At 44.3% G+C, this 17,045-nt stretch overlaps 1 protein-coding gene across 4 annotated transcripts in view; it reads left to right on the top strand.

The window, feature by feature from the left end:
- MYT1 (myelin transcription factor 1) overlaps window positions 1–17,045 on the top strand; it is a 175,484-nt gene that overhangs the window by 134,761 nt on the left and 23,678 nt on the right. For 3 of the 4 annotated variants that reach the window (XM_081867541.1, XM_081867542.1, XM_081867544.1), the window contains exons 15-18: window positions 1,755–1,817; window positions 2,005–2,073; window positions 7,836–7,898; window positions 13,502–13,585. In XM_081867541.1, the coding sequence (XP_081723667.1) occupies window positions 1,755–1,817; window positions 2,005–2,073; window positions 7,836–7,898; window positions 13,502–13,585 (279 nt within the window). The remainder of the gene's footprint in view (window positions 1–1,754; window positions 1,818–2,004; window positions 2,074–7,835; window positions 7,899–13,501; window positions 13,586–17,045) is intronic. The other variant, XM_081867543.1, reaches the window with a different exon arrangement.

The following is a 17,045-nucleotide window of genomic DNA, read 5'->3' on the forward strand; positions in this document are numbered from 1 at the left end:
CAACATTTTTGTTCCAAGGAAGTGCAATCCAGTGGATTGGTTTTAGCAGCTGCAGCAGCCCCCTGGCATTGTGCTTCTGTGTTCAGTTTGCTTTATATATAGAGAGAGAACTGTATTCCATTGCTGTTCAGAAACATGGATTTGGTGTTTTTTAAAATATATATATATATATATTTTTTAAAAATGCAAGAGCTAACAATTACAAAAATCGCCCATAACCCTCGTGCTGGTGCACAGTGCATAACCCAATTGCCACAACCAAGTAGCATCTAGGGAGAAGAGGACTCATGTCCCTTTGTGAGCCACCATCAGTGCCAGATTTATCTATATGCTAAACAAGATATAGCTTAGGGCCCCACTCTCTTGGGGGGGCCCAAAAAAATGAAGGGGAAAAACTGGATGTACATTTCCAAAATATAAGATAAAAAACAAAATAAAACCTACTGTTAGGTTTCCAAGGGGTTGCTCGTGCGCAAGCAGGCAAATCTCTCCCTGGCTGCCTGCGAATGTAAACCTTATCTGTCCGGAGAGCCACTCACCCGTGGCTGACTCAGTCACTGGCAGAATCCGTCAGTGGGCATTTCTTGAACTTCTTCCAGCAAAGAAGCTCTTTGACGCCTAGTCTCCGCCTACCCTCTCTGCGTGAAAGCCTTCTGCTCAGGGAGGGCATGGGCAGCGGAGGACCCCTTCCCTCCCCGCTTGTCCCAGGCAAGGAGTCATGGGACCGCCTCGCCATTTCCTACTCCTGCACCCCCTCTCCACAGGAGCTGGGTTTATTCTCTTCCCCAGAAGATGAGCTGCTTCTCCCGATCCCTGGAGGCTCACTATAATCCCTCTGGCTATTGCTCTCTCCCTCCGGCACTGATGGCAGTTCCCTGACACCTACATACAACAACAGTGTTTGTGTGTTGTGTAGGCCCCTATGATATAAGTAATGGGCCCTGCCTGCTAGCCTGCTTCCTAAAATATCACTGGTTTGCTCATTTCTATATATAGGGTGCCTACATTCTGCATGGACTGGTTGCACAGCAACATGTGCAAATGGCTTTAGATACCTATTAGCTCCATAAATTACTATATAGCATATATTCAACACAAAAAACAGCGACAATTTGTTGTTGACGAAGAGGCCGAAAACTGCCTTATTTGCTCCTACTACCAGATTCACACAAGTCTCACCCATCCTGGCAAGCTCCTCAACTGCGATACTTGGAAAAGTATCCCACGGCTGGGAGATCAGCGCTGAGAATGTCCTTTCCATGCTAGCTTACTGCCTCACCTGAGAAAATCCTTTACTATACATCTCAATGTATAGTAGGGGCATATGGGTGCAGGCAGTCCTTCAAGTGTTCTCGTCCCTAAGTCTTTTAAATCATTGTATATTGATTTTATAAAAAGGAAAAGGGGGGGAAACAATGTGGTGGGGGGTGCCCTTAAGATGTCAGTCAGTTACATTGCCCCGCACAAAAATGCCTTAGCCAGTGTATGCAATTTATATAGCTGTATATAAATATATATATATAATCCTGCTGACAACATGCCAAATTTCCTAATCGAAGGTGCTTACAAATGAAGCGTGGTTGGACTCCTAAAAAAAAATCCCTATGGTAATTTTTCTCCCCGATTTCTACAGAAGAAGGATTTTCTTCTCCCTTTTTATATTTTTAAATTTTTTTACATATGCATGAATCTTACTGGTTTCTTTAATTTTTTTTGCCACTCACGTTTTTTTCCCCATAATTATTTTTGTTCAGTTGCCCTACCCCAGGCTGTGATGGCAGCGGACACATCACGGGGAATTATGCCTCTCACCGCAGGTTAGTTGACCTTACCTACGCTATTCTTTCAGGCTCTGACAATCTCTTAAAGATCTCTCTTTTAAAAAAAATATAAAAATAGTGTGGATACTTTGGTTCTATTCCCTCTTCCCCTTTTCTTTTACCTCCCCTACCTTTTTTCTTTTTTTTTTTAGCTTACCCAAATATTCTATCTCTTCTTTTTCAGCCTTTCTGGTTGCCCTCTTGCTGACAAGAGCCTCAGAAATCTCATGGCTGCACACTCTGCTGACCTCAAGTATGTTTGCGCTAAACTTGAATCTCTCTCTCTCTCTCTCTCTCTCTCTCTCCCCCCCCCCCCCCTTTTCGCTACCTCTCTGCCTTTTTCTCCCTTCCCTCTCCACTTTTCCTTTAGAAAAAGGCTAATAAGAAACCTGTCTGTGAGTTAAAAAAGATTGATCTTAAACTGCCGATGCAAACAAAACAATATTGAGCTGGGAGATACGCAACATGTTGAATAATATTCAATTGCTGGTAGGAGATCATTGGCTTAGAACCTTCCGATACATATATTTCTTTGAACTCCAGGCAGATTTTTTATATTTTTTATTGGCTATCCTGGAGATGTGTCCTTCTTTTTCCCCCCTCACACTTCTCTCTTCATGGTCTTTTGGAGATTGCAACATTGCCAGAAATTTTCTTGGATAATAAAGCAGCACTATTTCCCACCCCATCCCACCCCCAGACAGGTTGATTAACTTTCTGCTACAGGCTGAGAAAAAAGGGTGATTTGTGAAAGGGGTTTGTGCAAGATTTACAGAGGGCCTTTCCTCTTTACCTGAGGAACAGCTTAGTGAAGCCCAAAATGTTCATACCAGTTCCCCCCATCTGAAGATGGCTTTCTCATCATGTTGACAACAGTAAATTAACGACCGCTCAAACTATCCGTACATACTTTATACAAAGCCAAATCAGGTGAATTGCACTTGGGTGGTATGTTAACTTTTAGGAGGATTTCTGTTTGCAAAAGAAGAATTTTAATGGGGGATCTAAGAGGAAGAAAACACATGCATTTTTCAAGGTGTGAATGTAAAGGTCTCCAGTAAGCGAGGAAAATCAGTAATTTGGTTGTATTTCTGTCAGTCCCATTTTCACATTAACGTGCCTGGTTACTTCACATGAACGGTTGTTTTAACACTTGCTTCTCAGCGGAAGTCAATTGACATGACTACTTTGAGGGCTTAATTTTTTTTCTCCATTGTGACTTTTGATGTTTTTCGGTCAGGCTGACCCTGAACTGAATGTCCAGCCATCCAATTCAACCAACCAGTACTACTCCATCAGGAATGGTTTGCCATGGTGAACTAAACTGGAATCTAGGCTGGAATAGTTGAGAGACTTGTACTCCATTAACATTCAACCTATGCAAACAAGGGAGAAATAGTAAGAATGGATGGAGGCTGGATCCAAAATGTACTTATGTGAATCAGTTTGGAGAGAGGGGGGTATTGTGCTAAGTATGTATCCATTCTAATACTAAAAAATACATTCTTGTTGGGAAATAAGTGCCATTTGGTGAAACCTAAGTAATTATTTGGGGGGGGGAATGTAGCCCTCAAAATATAATTAAACAAGGGATAGTTTATTTCTAAAGTGCACTGGGATGTTTAAGAAATGAAGGTCCTCCTCTGGAATAATCCCCAAACAAGTTACCGTATTTTTCGCTCTATAGGACGCACTTTTTCCCTTCTAAAAAGTAAGGGAAAATGTGTGTGTGTCTTATGGAGCGAATGCAGGCTGCGCGGCTAAGCCCAAAGCCAAAACAGGGAGACGGAGTGCTGCGCAGCGCTCCATCTCACTGTTCTAGCTTGGCTTAGCTGCACAAAGCTTCCATAGGGCAGCGGGGTGAAGGCACCTCGCTGCCCTGCGGAGGCTTCAAAGGCTGTCCCCGAAGCCAGAACAGCAAGAGGCTATCCCAGAAGCCAGATCCCTCTTGCTGTTCTGGCTTCTGGGATTCAGAATTTTTTTCTTCTTGTTTCCTCCCCCCCAAACTAGGTGCGTCTTATCATACAGTGCGACCTATAGAGCGAAAAATGTGGTATTTCTTTGCACATGAACACAAAGTGCTTCCAGGGTGATTTCAGACAGATACTTATTGTGGGGCAGAGGACGGTTTAAGCCAACAACCTGCTTGCGATATCTGAACCGCCCATTTGCAATATTGAGCCCCTGTCTGGAATCACCCGCAATATATGGTTAAAAAGCCAGACGCAGCTGAACTGTGCTGTTGCCCAGCATGTGCCAAACACAGCTTGATGCTGATTTCACCATAGCCCAGTTTCATACATTGGTTCCATCTCATTTCCCCCAAAAGGTAAGTTCTTCCCAGCCTGGTAGACTTCTTTTCCCCTCAGAGATGATTGAATGATTCACTTTTATTTTATTTTTTATTTTTATTTTATTTTTAAAATACCCCACTCTTCAGCCAAAAAGGAGGGAAAACTACCCAGAGCAGTTTACAAATATCAATAAAAATACAATAATAGGACCAAAACGTCTTGACAGGATATTTAATAACACCGCGGGGAAAGAGAAGCAGATCACAATTCTGTGCACATTAGAGTTCATTCTTTCATTCCAAGTCACAGTGCCTCAACCACATTAGTTTCGGTGCTTTCATTTCACTCATTCGGCAGCAAGTCATCAAATGTCAACAAAACAAGCCTTGAGAAAGCAAGTTATATACTTGCATTCAATGTTCTTCACACAGGTACGTGTGGCCCTGATTCAAATCAACCTCCAGGAACTGCCAAGTGTCTTAATACGGTGTTAATTACTCCAGAGGAGTTGTGAATAGTTGCTTGGGGAGCCTTAGTGCAAGATGAAGCAGAATATAATCCCTGTGTCCCCAAATTATTGCTACCCTCAAGTCTCCCACCACGTTCCCCATTCAAGATGCTAGATGAGATTTTAGTCATCCAGCCATTTAGTCATTTAGTCCTGGAATGGTCAATGTTTTGTTACAGTTCTTTAGAACATGTCCCAAAATATTTAGCGCTGTGTGGGCTGCACCTCTTCAAACTTGAAATATTTTAAGAAGTACCTGCTCTCTGCTAGCAGAAACAGCATTCTGTGCACTGTGTTCCCTTTCCAATGTATTACTTTGAATCAAGAGAGTGAAATTATGGTGGTGATTGTGATTCATTACCTGCCCGTTGCCCTAAGGTCCCAGGGTGGGTCACAGCCATTTAAAATACAACATTAAAAACGGTTTAGAGAACAAATTACAGTCACCAGAATAGGGCGGGTCTTCAAAAACATACACCTCGAATGTCAAAGGCCAGGGTGCCCTTACTCAGTTGTTTCTCATTGCAAAGCTGAAATGGGGGAAAGCGTTTGGATCAAATAAGAGCAGGCCTGAAACTGTGAACTGAATTAAACTCAATTTCTCCCTCACCCCACCCCGTGACCGGAAAAGGTTTAGTATTTTGTCTTATGATCAATGCTGCATTTGTTTCCATGTATCTGTACAAATGTGTGTTCTTAGGAGCATTGCCTGATTCTGAGGATGCTGTCAGGTGTCTTTCACTTAAAGTCGGAAAAGATTACAGTCTTAGAGAAGAGAAAGGAAAAGTAAAGGGCGTGGGAAACAGATCTGTGGAGTCTGGGACTCCATCAGTATTGGGTCTGACTCATAAATGGAGATATCAACACAACTTCCACCACAGAGAAAGCCAAAATATGTTGCACGGGTAGTAGAATACTTCTTCTTCTTCACAATCACTCGTAGCCGAGTAAGATTGTCTTCCATAAACACGGTTTTAACAATGAGTCCGTAGGTGACTGTAGAGGCCAATTCTGGATCCACACATCCTTCCACAATCGGGACATTGGTTTCTGGGCAGGAGCTGATCACAGTGTGAATAGGGCACCTTTTCTAGCTCCTCCCCCTTTTCAGGGCAAGTAGAGTAGATCCTAAAAAGCTGGTGTGCACTTGTCATTCCCAAGACTCAAAGCAGGAAATCTGATATCCATCAGTAGGATCCCAAGACCAAAACAGAGGAGGTGTGGGTGATCCAAGATCTCCCTTCCATTTTTAGTTGAAAGCAGCTGCAGATAAGGCAACTTTAGGTGGCTTGACCTTTCATGGCTAGCTACAATTCAGTGACAAAGCTCCTACACTTCTACATCAAGCATTACTGCTACAGTGGTACCTCGCAAGACGAAATTAATTCGTTCTGCGAGTTTTGTCGTCTTGCGAATTTTTCGTCTTGCGAAGCACGGATTTTGGAAAAACTTCAAAAATCACCAAAGTCTTCAAAAACCTCAAAAAAGGCTACCACACCGCGTGCTATGAGTTGCTCCTCGAAGTCAAGTCGCAACTGCACCCCCTGAATGCACCCTGGGTATTAACGGTTTTAAGAAAAAGGAAACAAACTTGCAAGACATTTTCGTCTTGCGAAGCAACTCAAAAAACGAAAAACTCTTTCGTCTTGCGAGTTTTTCGACTTACGAGGCATTCGTCTTGCGGGGCACCACTGTAAAGGAAAAGATGAGAATGTGGCTACTTTGGTGGCAAATCCCAACATTTGCATCTCCTTCAACAATGGGCACCAAACATGTTGCCCTCCAGTTGTTGTTGGAGACCAATTCCCAACAGCCTCAATCGGTTGTACTTCCGCAACATTTGGAGGCTTACAACAACATTCAAAAGGCGGGAAGCAAAAAAGCACCATCCCCTTGTGAGATGAAGCATAGGTGCCCATGTAATGCAGAGACTGTTACGAAAAAGGAGCAATGCAGCGAGCTGCAGCTGGCTGGAATGTCAAACAGGATGTTGATGTTTGTGGCTGTAGCGTGGGAACGAAGGCACAGCCTATTCACTGTACTGAGCACCGGATATTAGCTCAGTGTGTCACCTGACATGTACTGGAAGTACAGGGGTGGAGTTTACTCTCTCTGCTGTTGGTGTTTGAAAAGTGCAGACATGTTTCTCTGTACTGCTGCATAGACAGAAATAAAGGCATGTAAATACATTTCTGTCTGTCTCTTTCCCCCCTCCTGGGGAAAACAGGGAGGAGGGAGAGTGGTGTGTTCTTCTCACGTTTGAGAAGGATCGCCGATAGAGGCCCCGCCTGTCTCCTGCCGGGAGTTGCTGACAGGGAGGTCAAGAAGTAATCGGAGCCGGGTGCCTGGAGTATGGCACATTCCTCTGACTAGGCTCGAAGATTACAACAGAGACAGAGTAGCAAATACTAAGAGTTATGAGTGGCAAAGCTTACATTTCTATACATCAGTGACAGTGAAGAAGCAACGAGGTAGAAATGGGAGAATGCATTGTGTTCCTCTTAAGCAACCAAGCTTAGAAATGAAACCAAATTCAAGGTTTGCTTCTCAGAACTTAAGCCCTGCAGGGCATCAGGTCAGAATTGTCTGTCCCCCTTCTGCCCATTGCAGCACTAAAGAGGAAGACAGGTGAGCGAAGCACCAGAAATTTCTGCTTCATATTCGAAAACATTTTCTTACTGATAAGAAAAATAAATTTCAAGTTGTACTGGCAGTTTCCATTGGAGGAGAGCTTTGCTACCTAGACCCGTATTCTGTACAATTGAGTAAAGGCTGTTTGCTTACATTGAAATTTGAATTCGGTAAAGATGACCATAGGGAAATGGTTGCATTTTTCATTCCAGCGCAAGTCTTAATCCTCTCGTTTTCACCGGGTTTCCCATACCCATTCTATAGCCATAGGCACTGAGCATTGAATAGGATTGAGCATCTACTTCTGTTATTTTTGCATTTTCTTCTTTGATACTGCCTGGAAATCCATGTAAGGCCTGAAACACTGACAAATAGCTCAGTGGCGAGAGAGGGAGACCCCAAACAATGATGGCAAATCAATTGTCTGCAAAATCATTTTATCCTTGTTTTGCTGTGGAAGCTGAAGACAAACAGGTTGGACAGCAGTTGTGCCGGTGTCATTTGACATAGATTGACTTGAATGCCACCATCGGTTTGCAGCTTTGTTCCTCAGCTGCTTCTCTTTCTCTTATCCTTCTTCAGGTGCCCAACGCCCGGCTGTGACGGCTCCGGCCACATAACAGGAAATTATGCCTCACACAGGAGGTGAGTTGGACTTCTTTGTGCAATGTGGAGAGAGATGAGAGGAAACTGAGGAGGATGCAAGATGGAAGCTGCCTGGGACAAACTGAGGAGGGGCAGGTGCAAGGTTTTTTAAGGTCTGAATTACAGTGGTACCTCGGGTTACATACACTTCAGGTTACATACGCTTCAGGTTACACACTCCGCTAACCCAGAAATTGTGCTTCAGGTTAAGAACAGAAATCGGGCTACGGAAGCACGGCGGCGGCAGGAGGCCCCATTAGCTAAAGTGGTGCTTCAGGTTAAGAACAGTTTCAGGTTAAGAACGGACCTCCAGAACGAATTAAGTACTTAACCCGAGGTACCACTGTACTGTGTTGTGAAATGATGAAGGTCTAAAAAGTGCGTGCCGCCAACGTGAAAAGTTCGGAGAGCTCTGCTTTAAAGCCTAGGTCATTCGTGAGCAACGGCTGATACGTCTGGCTTTGTTGCTGTTTTATGCGAGGATGAGAAATTGCCACAAAGCATGGCCACCATGGTTCTTTGAGGCACTTCCGTGAGGTGGAATGGCCTCTGTACTGCTATGTGATAAAAGGGTGGCAGCTTTGAGTACAATTTCCTTGTCAGCAACAACTGAAACTTTTGAGGTCCTGGAAAAGGATTTGAAATGCACTATCAGGCAACCATGAGGCCAAGTGAGCAGTCGGCAGCCATCCCTCACGAAATAACCAGCTTTTAAAGGGATGGAGCATGTAAGATTTATATTTTACCTCAGCCAGCAAACATGTACTGAACTCTGACTCGCTGCACACTGTGTTGATCACAAGCCACCCATTGCAAAGGTTTCTGGCTTGCCAGCCCCTGTAGCCATTCCCCCCCCCCGAAGCATCATATCTGGGGTGGCTATATGCCCTAGTTTACAGAGGACAGCCCTCTGTTTTGAAGAGTTTGAAGAGGACAATTCTCCACTTGAAAGTGTCCTCTGTTCAGGCCAAGTCTGCTTTAAAGACACTCAGGAGAGGCCTTAAAACTGCCCATACACAGTTGAGGTGGCAGTTGGGGATTATTTGCAGCAATCATTTCTAAGGTGGAATCTACACACATATAAAAAACGCTGCGAAAATGCTTTTTTTTAAAAAAAAAAAAGTTTTGAAAAATGCATTGAATTTGGCATAGCTCACTGTCGCCATCTAGTGTCAAATTTGTATATTGCACTTTACAACACATTGAAAACATTTTATTTGCAGCTGTATAGCTGAGTCCTAAGTTAGAGGCAATACATATAAACTGCCATACACAAACTGGTGCCCTCTTTTGTGATGCAAATTCTTATTTCTTTTTTTTAGCACATCTCTGTTATGGGAGGGCAAGTGAAGCCAGAAACAGCCTCTCAGGAGAATGGGGAGGAAGACATTGAAAGACAGAGGATATATGGGGAAAGATAGTCTCAGATGTCTATTGGGTTTTGACAGAGAGCTTGAGAAAGGAATGGTGGATCTAGGAGGGCAGGGCCCAGAAAAATCCTCAGAAGTTTCGTGAAGGGCTAATGCCACTTTTGAAGGCCAGGAGATTTGTGGGGCAGAGGAAGGAGACGGAAAATTTAAAATGCTTATCGTGAAGATATGGTTTGCTTTCCAAGGCCTCCCGACTGGCTCCATCGCAATAAATTATCCTAATAATAAACCACCTCCCTGAAGTTCTCTTGTATTTTGCTTGACTCGGGGAAGGGGGATTGTAGAAAGCAAATGGCCTATTAAAGGCAAATTCCTTCCGTGATCAATGAAGGAAAAAGCAGAGAAAGGGAAACAAGTTGAGGAGGGAATATGGATTGCAGGTGAGGTGAGGTTGCTGCGCGTTGCAATGAAGAGAAAACGTCAGGGTACCCGCCCACCCTCCAACCAAGATGTTCTCGCTTTCTTATGAACTTCTGTTTTCATTTGCTGTGCCCTTTTGTTTTAAAGTGCTGCTTCCCGATTTTGAGGTGGGAGATACGAAAGCCCAGCTTTTTGTGTAACTGGTGGAGTAAGGGCTCACCTCAGCCAGCACCATTCTAACTCCCAGTTGCTGGCTGGATAGTAGCCCCTGCTCTAATCACTGCCAGATTTACGTACCGTATTTTTCGCTCTATAAGACACACTTTTCCCCTCCTAAAAAGTAAGAGGAAATGTGTGTGCATCTTATGGAGTGAATGCAGGCGGGAGGCTCTGCTCAGCGCTCCCTTTAAAGAGTGTGTGGAGCGTGCGTGAGGTTCTTGGGGGCTTTTCCCCAAGGAGGGAGAAGGGCAACCCATCAGTGACGGGCTGCCCTTCTTCCTCCTCGGGGAAAAGCCTGCAAGCGCCATACACATGCTCCACGTGGCTCGTGAAAGGGAGTGCTGAGCAGAGCCTGGAATGCATACAGGCTCTGCTCAGCACTCCCTTTAAAGAATATTTTTTTCCTTGCATTCCCCCTCTAAAAACTAGGTGTGTCTTATGGTCAGGTGCGTCTTATGGAGCAAAAAATACGGTATATGCTAAACAAGCTATAGCTTAGGGCCCCACTCTCTTGGGGGCCCCAAAAAAATTTAAAGGGGAAAAAACTGGATGTACTGTACATTTCTAAAATATAAGATGATGATGATGATGATGATGATAGATAGATAGATAGATAGATAGATAAATAAATAAATAAATAAATAAATAAATAAATAAATTTTTATTTATACCCCGCCCTCCCTGGCCAGAGCGGGGCTCAGGGCACCTAACACCAGTAAAATTACAATTAAATAAATAAATAAATAAAAAACCAATTTAAAATACAGGTTAAAATATAATTTAAAATGCATCCTCATTTTAATAGTAGCCCATAGATCAAAACCAGAAGAGGAGGGAAACTTAAGGGTCAGACTGAGTCCAAACCAAAGGCCAGGCCGAACAGCTCTGTCTTGCAGGCCCTGCGGAAAGATGTCAATTCCCGCAGGGCCCTAGTCTCTTGTGACAGAGCGTTCCACCAAGCCGGGGCCAGTACTGAAAAGGCCCTGGCCCTAGTTGAGACCAATCTAACCACCTTGTGACCTGGGACCTCCAAAATGTTGTCATTTGTGGACCTTAAGGTCCTCCATGGGGCATATCAGGAGTGGCGGTCCCATAGGTACGTGGGTCCTAAAAAACAAATAAAATAAAACCTACATGCAGCAACAGTGTTTTGTGTTGTGTAGGCGCCTATGATGTAAGTAATGGGCCTTGCCTGCTAGCCTGCTCCCTAAAATATCACTGGTTTGCTCATTTCTATATATAGGGTACCTACATTCTGCATGGACTGGTTGCATGGCAACATCAGCAAATGGCTTGAGATACCTATTAGGTCCATAAATAACCATATAGCATATATTCAACACACAAAAACAGCAACAATTTGTTGTTGACAAAGGACAGATGGACATATAAAGGCCCCGTTACCTTCAGTAGCTGAGGGCCTCATCAAACCTAAATCCAGCCCTGCCCTCTTTAATGCATGATTGTTCTCATGTGAACACCCAAGTAGGGCGACAATTTCATTCCAGTTTCACAGGTGTCTTACTTGCTTGTGGCTCAGTGGGCAAACTGCAGTGTGCTTGTGAAAAGTTGGCAAGAAGTGAACCCTCCTTTCATCTCTTGAATCATATATATTTCCCCGAATCGGATTAGAAGCTCTCTCTCTCTCCAGCAAAATAAAAGACAAAAGGGTCAGATTTTAGCTGACACAAAATTTCCAGTTAATAACACCACCTATTTATGACTTCTATTATCTTTTTTTTCAAAAATTAATGGGCACCTCACAGCCTCCCAATTGAACACTTCCATTAACAGCCGCCGTCTGCTAGCAAATATCTTCTTATCTAGGCACTATTAATTGCGAAGTCTCTCCACCTCAAAGCAAATGGCTTCCTTTCCCCCCCACCCTTTTCCTTCTTAATTTTCACCACCACTTTGTCCCTTTGTGAGGTGCGGAAACAGAATGATCAAAGCACCCAGGCAGGAGAATCAAAGGGGAGAAATTGTTCCTTTTTTGCTGCTGGAAAATGGGGTGTTCGGTTGAAGGGAAGGAGTTTTGCAGAAAGTCGATGTTGTGCAGCGGTGAAGGGTAAAACAGGGGTAAAAGTGGCTTTAAAAGATTTCAGTAAACGAAATAAGGTTACACAAAGCACTCTGAAGTATTCTTATGCAGGAAATCTGGGGTACGTGTGTGTGTGTGTGTTGGCGAAAGTGAAATAGGGGCAAGAGTGAGAAATGCAGAGGTTTTCCATTGGCCCCAGCAGAAGAGGAGCTTGTGTAAGAAGAAAGGGAATTGAAATGAAACTGGCATTGAAATGAGGACTGCTACTTTGATGCATGCAACAGGGTTGCAGTGTAGGGACATTAAATGGAGGTGAGAAAGTTGCATGATCACCGAGATGCAGGGAGTTGAATACAGTGGTACCTTGGTACTCAAACTTAATCCATTCCAGAAGTCCGTTCCAAAACCAAAGCGTTCCAAAACCAAGGCGCCCTTTCCCATAGAAAGTAATGCAAAACGGACTAATCCGTTCCAGACTTTTAAAAACAACCCCTAAAGCAGCAATTTAACATTATTTTTACTATCTAATGAGACCATGGATCTATAAAATGAAAGCAATAATCAATGTACTGTACTATAAAATAAATAAGACAGTATTGCAGATGATAAAATTAAAAATCAATTTTTTGTTCTCGCCTGCACTGATGCTAGTCATTGTTTGGATGGGGGGGGGCTTTTTATCTATTTCCACAGCCACACGATCAATCAATCAATCAATCAGTAGCTGAATGGGGTTCCACACAGTCACAAAAACTGATTAACTGAAAAAGCCTCAAAAAAACCCACACAAAATAAATAGCAAAAACAGGAGTCACGGATCACGTTTGCAACCCAAGCATCCACTGTACAAGGGGGGGGGGGGTTAAATAAGATAGAAAGTCTATGAAAGTCACAATAGTCCAGCTGAAAGGTAAGGTCCAGAATTAGAGTGCAAAGGACATGGCAGATCATAGAATCATAGAATCATAGAGTTGGAAGAGACCACAAGGGCCATCGAGTCCAACCCCCTGCCAAGATCCTAGCCGTACTGAGAAGAAAGGGTTCACTTGAATACAAGAGGCAAATGGAAAGAGTTTAAAATGATGTCAGCAATGCACGTATCTGATTCACAGTGGAGATAAAAAGGAAGGGTTGCACAGAAAGACGGTGTGTTTCTAATATTGTCAGCCTGGGTCTTTGGTGCATTGAGTGCTGCGCTATAAGTCACACTTGGCTGTCCTTGCGTGGGTTTGGACAGACCGGGTCAATTCCTTGGGTGAAGCCTAGAAAATGAGTTGAACAGAATAGCTGTTACGAAAGGTGCTCTCTCCCATCTCTGCTCTCCTCAGTTTTATTCTACCCCTGCATACTTTATCTAATTCAGATCGTGTGCATTTGGGACAGGGAATATAGCCTCTTCCTACCCCGAGTCCTTGAGAAAGGGGGAAGGAATGATAAATTAATGGAGGTTGGAGGGCATTGGAAGCGACTTGAGTTCTGGGAGCAGGAAACATGCTGCCAGGCTGCAAGTAAGGTGCCTTCTCTTTTCTTCTTCTTCTTTTTTAAAAATGTAGTCTGTCGGGCTGCCCTCGTGCCAAGAAAAGTGGGATCAAGATCACCCCCACCAAGGATGACAAAGAGGATCCAGAGCTGATGAAGTAAGTGAGAAGACAATTCCCAGGCAAAATGTGGACATGAAGATGTACAGTGGTGCCTCGCAAGACGAAAAGAATCCGTTCCGCGAGTCTCTTCATCTAGCGGTTTTTTCGTCTTGCAAAGCAAGCCCATTGACGGCTTAGCGGATTAGCGCTATTAGCAGCTTAGCGGCTTTTAGCGGCTTTTAGCGGCTTATCGGCTTAGCGGATCAGCTGATAAGCGGCTTAGCGGCTTAGAAAAAGGGGGGGAAGGGAAAAAACTCGCAAGACTCGCAAGACATTTTCGTCTTGCGAAGCAAGCCCATAGGGAAATTTGTTTTGCGAAGCGCCTCCAAAACGGAAAACCCTTTCGTCTAGCGGGTTTTCCATCTTGCGAGGCGTTCGTCTTGCAGGGCACCACTGTACGTTGTTTCCTTTCAACATGCAGTTCCCCAAGTCTGGTGTCCAAATGTGGTCCTTTCTAGTTCTTGTAATTTTCCCCAGCCCCACCCCAAACAAGGACTGAGCATCCTCAGTGGCTGAATTGCATCCTTGAACTTTGATGATGATGATATTTAAGTTATTTGTACTCTACACCCACCTGACTGGGTTGCCCCAGCCACTCTGGGTGGCTCCCAACCGATACAAGAACACAGTAAAACATCAAACATTTAAAACTTTCATATACAGGGCTGCCTTCAGATGTCTTCCAAAAGGACCGGACATCATTTAATAATAGAACTGAAGAGTTGGAAAGGGTCAGCCTTGCAATGCAGGAATCAGCTGGTTGAGTTGATTGATTAAGTGGAATGATTTCCTGGCTTCTTGCTCTCAAACTAAAGTGATATTATTCCACTGCAATGAGCATGCACTTAACTGTTAGCAGGTCAGTGGGATTACCTGTTGTACCTAATGACACTTTGTTGGAAAACTGGTGGTGCTGTGGTGTAAACCACTGAGCCTTGGGCTTACCGATCAGAAGGTTGGAGGTTCGAATCCCCGCCACGGGGTGAGCTCTCGTTGTTCGGTCCCAGCTCCCACTAACCTAGCAGTTCGAAAGCACATCAAAGTGCAAGTAGATAAATAGGTACCGCTCCGCAGGAAGGTAAACGGCGTTTCCGTGCACTGCTCTGGTTTTGCCAGAAGCGGATTAGTCATGCTGGCCACATGACCCAGAAAAACTGTCTGCAGACAAAGGTTGGCTCCCTCAGCCAGTAAATCAAGATGAGCACCGCAACCCCAGAGTCGTTGGACCTAACAGTAAGGGGTCCTTTACCTTTTACAGGTTTTTGTTGTTGTTGTTTAATGCCAGGAAAGTTTCTATTTGCTGGTTGGAGAGTTCTCGGATTTTGGCATCCTTAGCTTAGCTCTCACTAATCTGATGGGTGAGAATGGTTGAGTAATCTGCACGATACCGCCTTTCATCAACTCATTATCAATCATTAGTGTGCTTAATTTGAAAAGCTTTAATCATCCTTTCCATTCCTGATTAATCAGCAGAACTCACAATAAGAAAAACTACGGGATGTAGAATCCTTGAAAGGGCTACTGTTATCGTACAAGCTGCAGTGTGGTGTGGAGTCCTTCCTCTCTGTCTACCGTTTGCTGCAAAATAAAGCGAGAGAGAACAGGATAGCCTTCCCTTCTAGCAATGAGTGGAAGCTTTTGCTCATTTCAATTGGGGATTGGTAAACTGGGGGGGGGGGTCCTATTCCGAATCCCCCTGTTCTGAAATTTGCTGCACCACTAATGCAGCCCCCACATCTTGGTATGAGTTTTCCTCACATCTGCTGAGGCTGCATACACACTAACTTTAAAAAAGATTTTAAGCACATTGTTTACCTTAAATAATTCTGGGTCTTGTAGTTTGTTAAGGGTGGCTGGGAGTTGTAACTCTGGGGGGGGGGAGCGTAAACTACAGAGGGATAAAATGTGCCCAGTTATTTGAGGGGAATCATGTGCTGTAAAAATATTGTGTGTACACAGCCCAACACAGGAAATAAGCAGTCCTGCAGGGCTGAAGAGACTTGCCTCACCCTATGCCCCATAGCCAGACTGTCAGGCTTCAGGGAATTGCCTTCGTCCCCATCCCCCCTTTGGCAGTAGATAAGCAGAACAAAGGAAAAGGAGTCTTCTTACCAGTTAGAAACTTTAATGATCACAGCGAGAGAATGAAGAATCCATTTCTTAGGAATGAAGGTGCTCCCAATTAAGGGCCCCACCCACTTCCTCCCTAGTCACCCACGTCACTACCACATCTTATAACCTGATCTCATAACTACCGTGCTTGGAAACGTACTGGGAGCCAATGTAGGTCTTTCAAGGCTGGTGTTATGTGGTCTCAGTGGCCGCTCCCAGTCACTAGTCTAGCTGCTGCATTCTGGATTAGTTGTAGTTTCCGGGTCACCTTCAAAGGTAGTCCCATGTGAGCACGTTGCAGTAGTCAAAGCAGGAGATAACTAGAGCATGCACCACTCTAGCGAGAAAGTCTGCGGGCAGGTAGGGTCTCAGCCTACCTCTCTCTCTCCCAGTGCTTCTTCTCCATCCAGTATTTTCCAGGTTCTGCCTTCTGAACTATGCCCCTCTGCAAGCCACTGTTCCAAATCTATACTGTCCTGCTCCTGGGAAGATTCAGGATCTTGATCAGGGGGAGGGGGAGGCTCCCACCATTCCTCCTCAGTGTAGCCCTCCTCAGCACAGTCCCCAACACAGACACATCTTCTGTTGTCCACAGTAGCATCCTATGTCAGCAAATTGGCCATCTGCACCCCAGAATGCAGTGGGTTTTTTGAGCACTGAAGGGGAATAAGTCAGTGATGAGCTAGGACATTTGGCTGTGCTGCCTCTCCTGATGATGTATGTTCTTCCCCCTCTGGTTCTACAATTCCCTACACACTCCTTGGTCTCACCTTGCTTTTCCACCGCCCCGGGATATTCCAGGGTCACTGTCTCAGCAGAAGAAACAGCTTCAAATTCTTCACACTTAGGAGACCATGGTAAACACTGATGCTGTAAGTGATCCAAAGGTCTTTGTAAGAACCAGATGACGTTTCGGAGCCATCTGCTCCGACTTCTATCCCCAGGATAGCGCACCATTTGCATTAAATGAGCCATGTCGCAATTAGCAGGAGTAAGCAGAGTTTATTAAAAATTGAGCGAGCCCAGTTTTAAAAACTATTGGGAAAGCAGCAGCAGCAGCAAAGCTACTTTGCTTTTGACTTTAATGTTCTAAAATTGCTTGGGGAGGTAGAACCATGCATAATCCATAGTGTCATTCTGCTGTCCAATGACACACAGAGAGAAACAAGAATGAAAATGGATTGCACTGCCAAAGATAAGTGCTGTGTTGTGCAGTTTATAGCCCATTACTGCAACTAGTGGGGCTCTGTATCTCCTTCCTCTGCAATGACTTCCTTTGCATTCCTTTCAGGAGTATTGCAGCGCAATCGATGCAGCCCATAAATGTGTCCACATGTTACTTAGG

Source organism: Podarcis erhardii (genome assembly GCF_964252035.2).
Source record: "Podarcis erhardii genome assembly, chromosome: 6".
In the NCBI taxonomy this organism is placed as follows: Eukaryota; Metazoa; Chordata; class Lepidosauria; order Squamata; family Lacertidae; genus Podarcis; species Podarcis erhardii.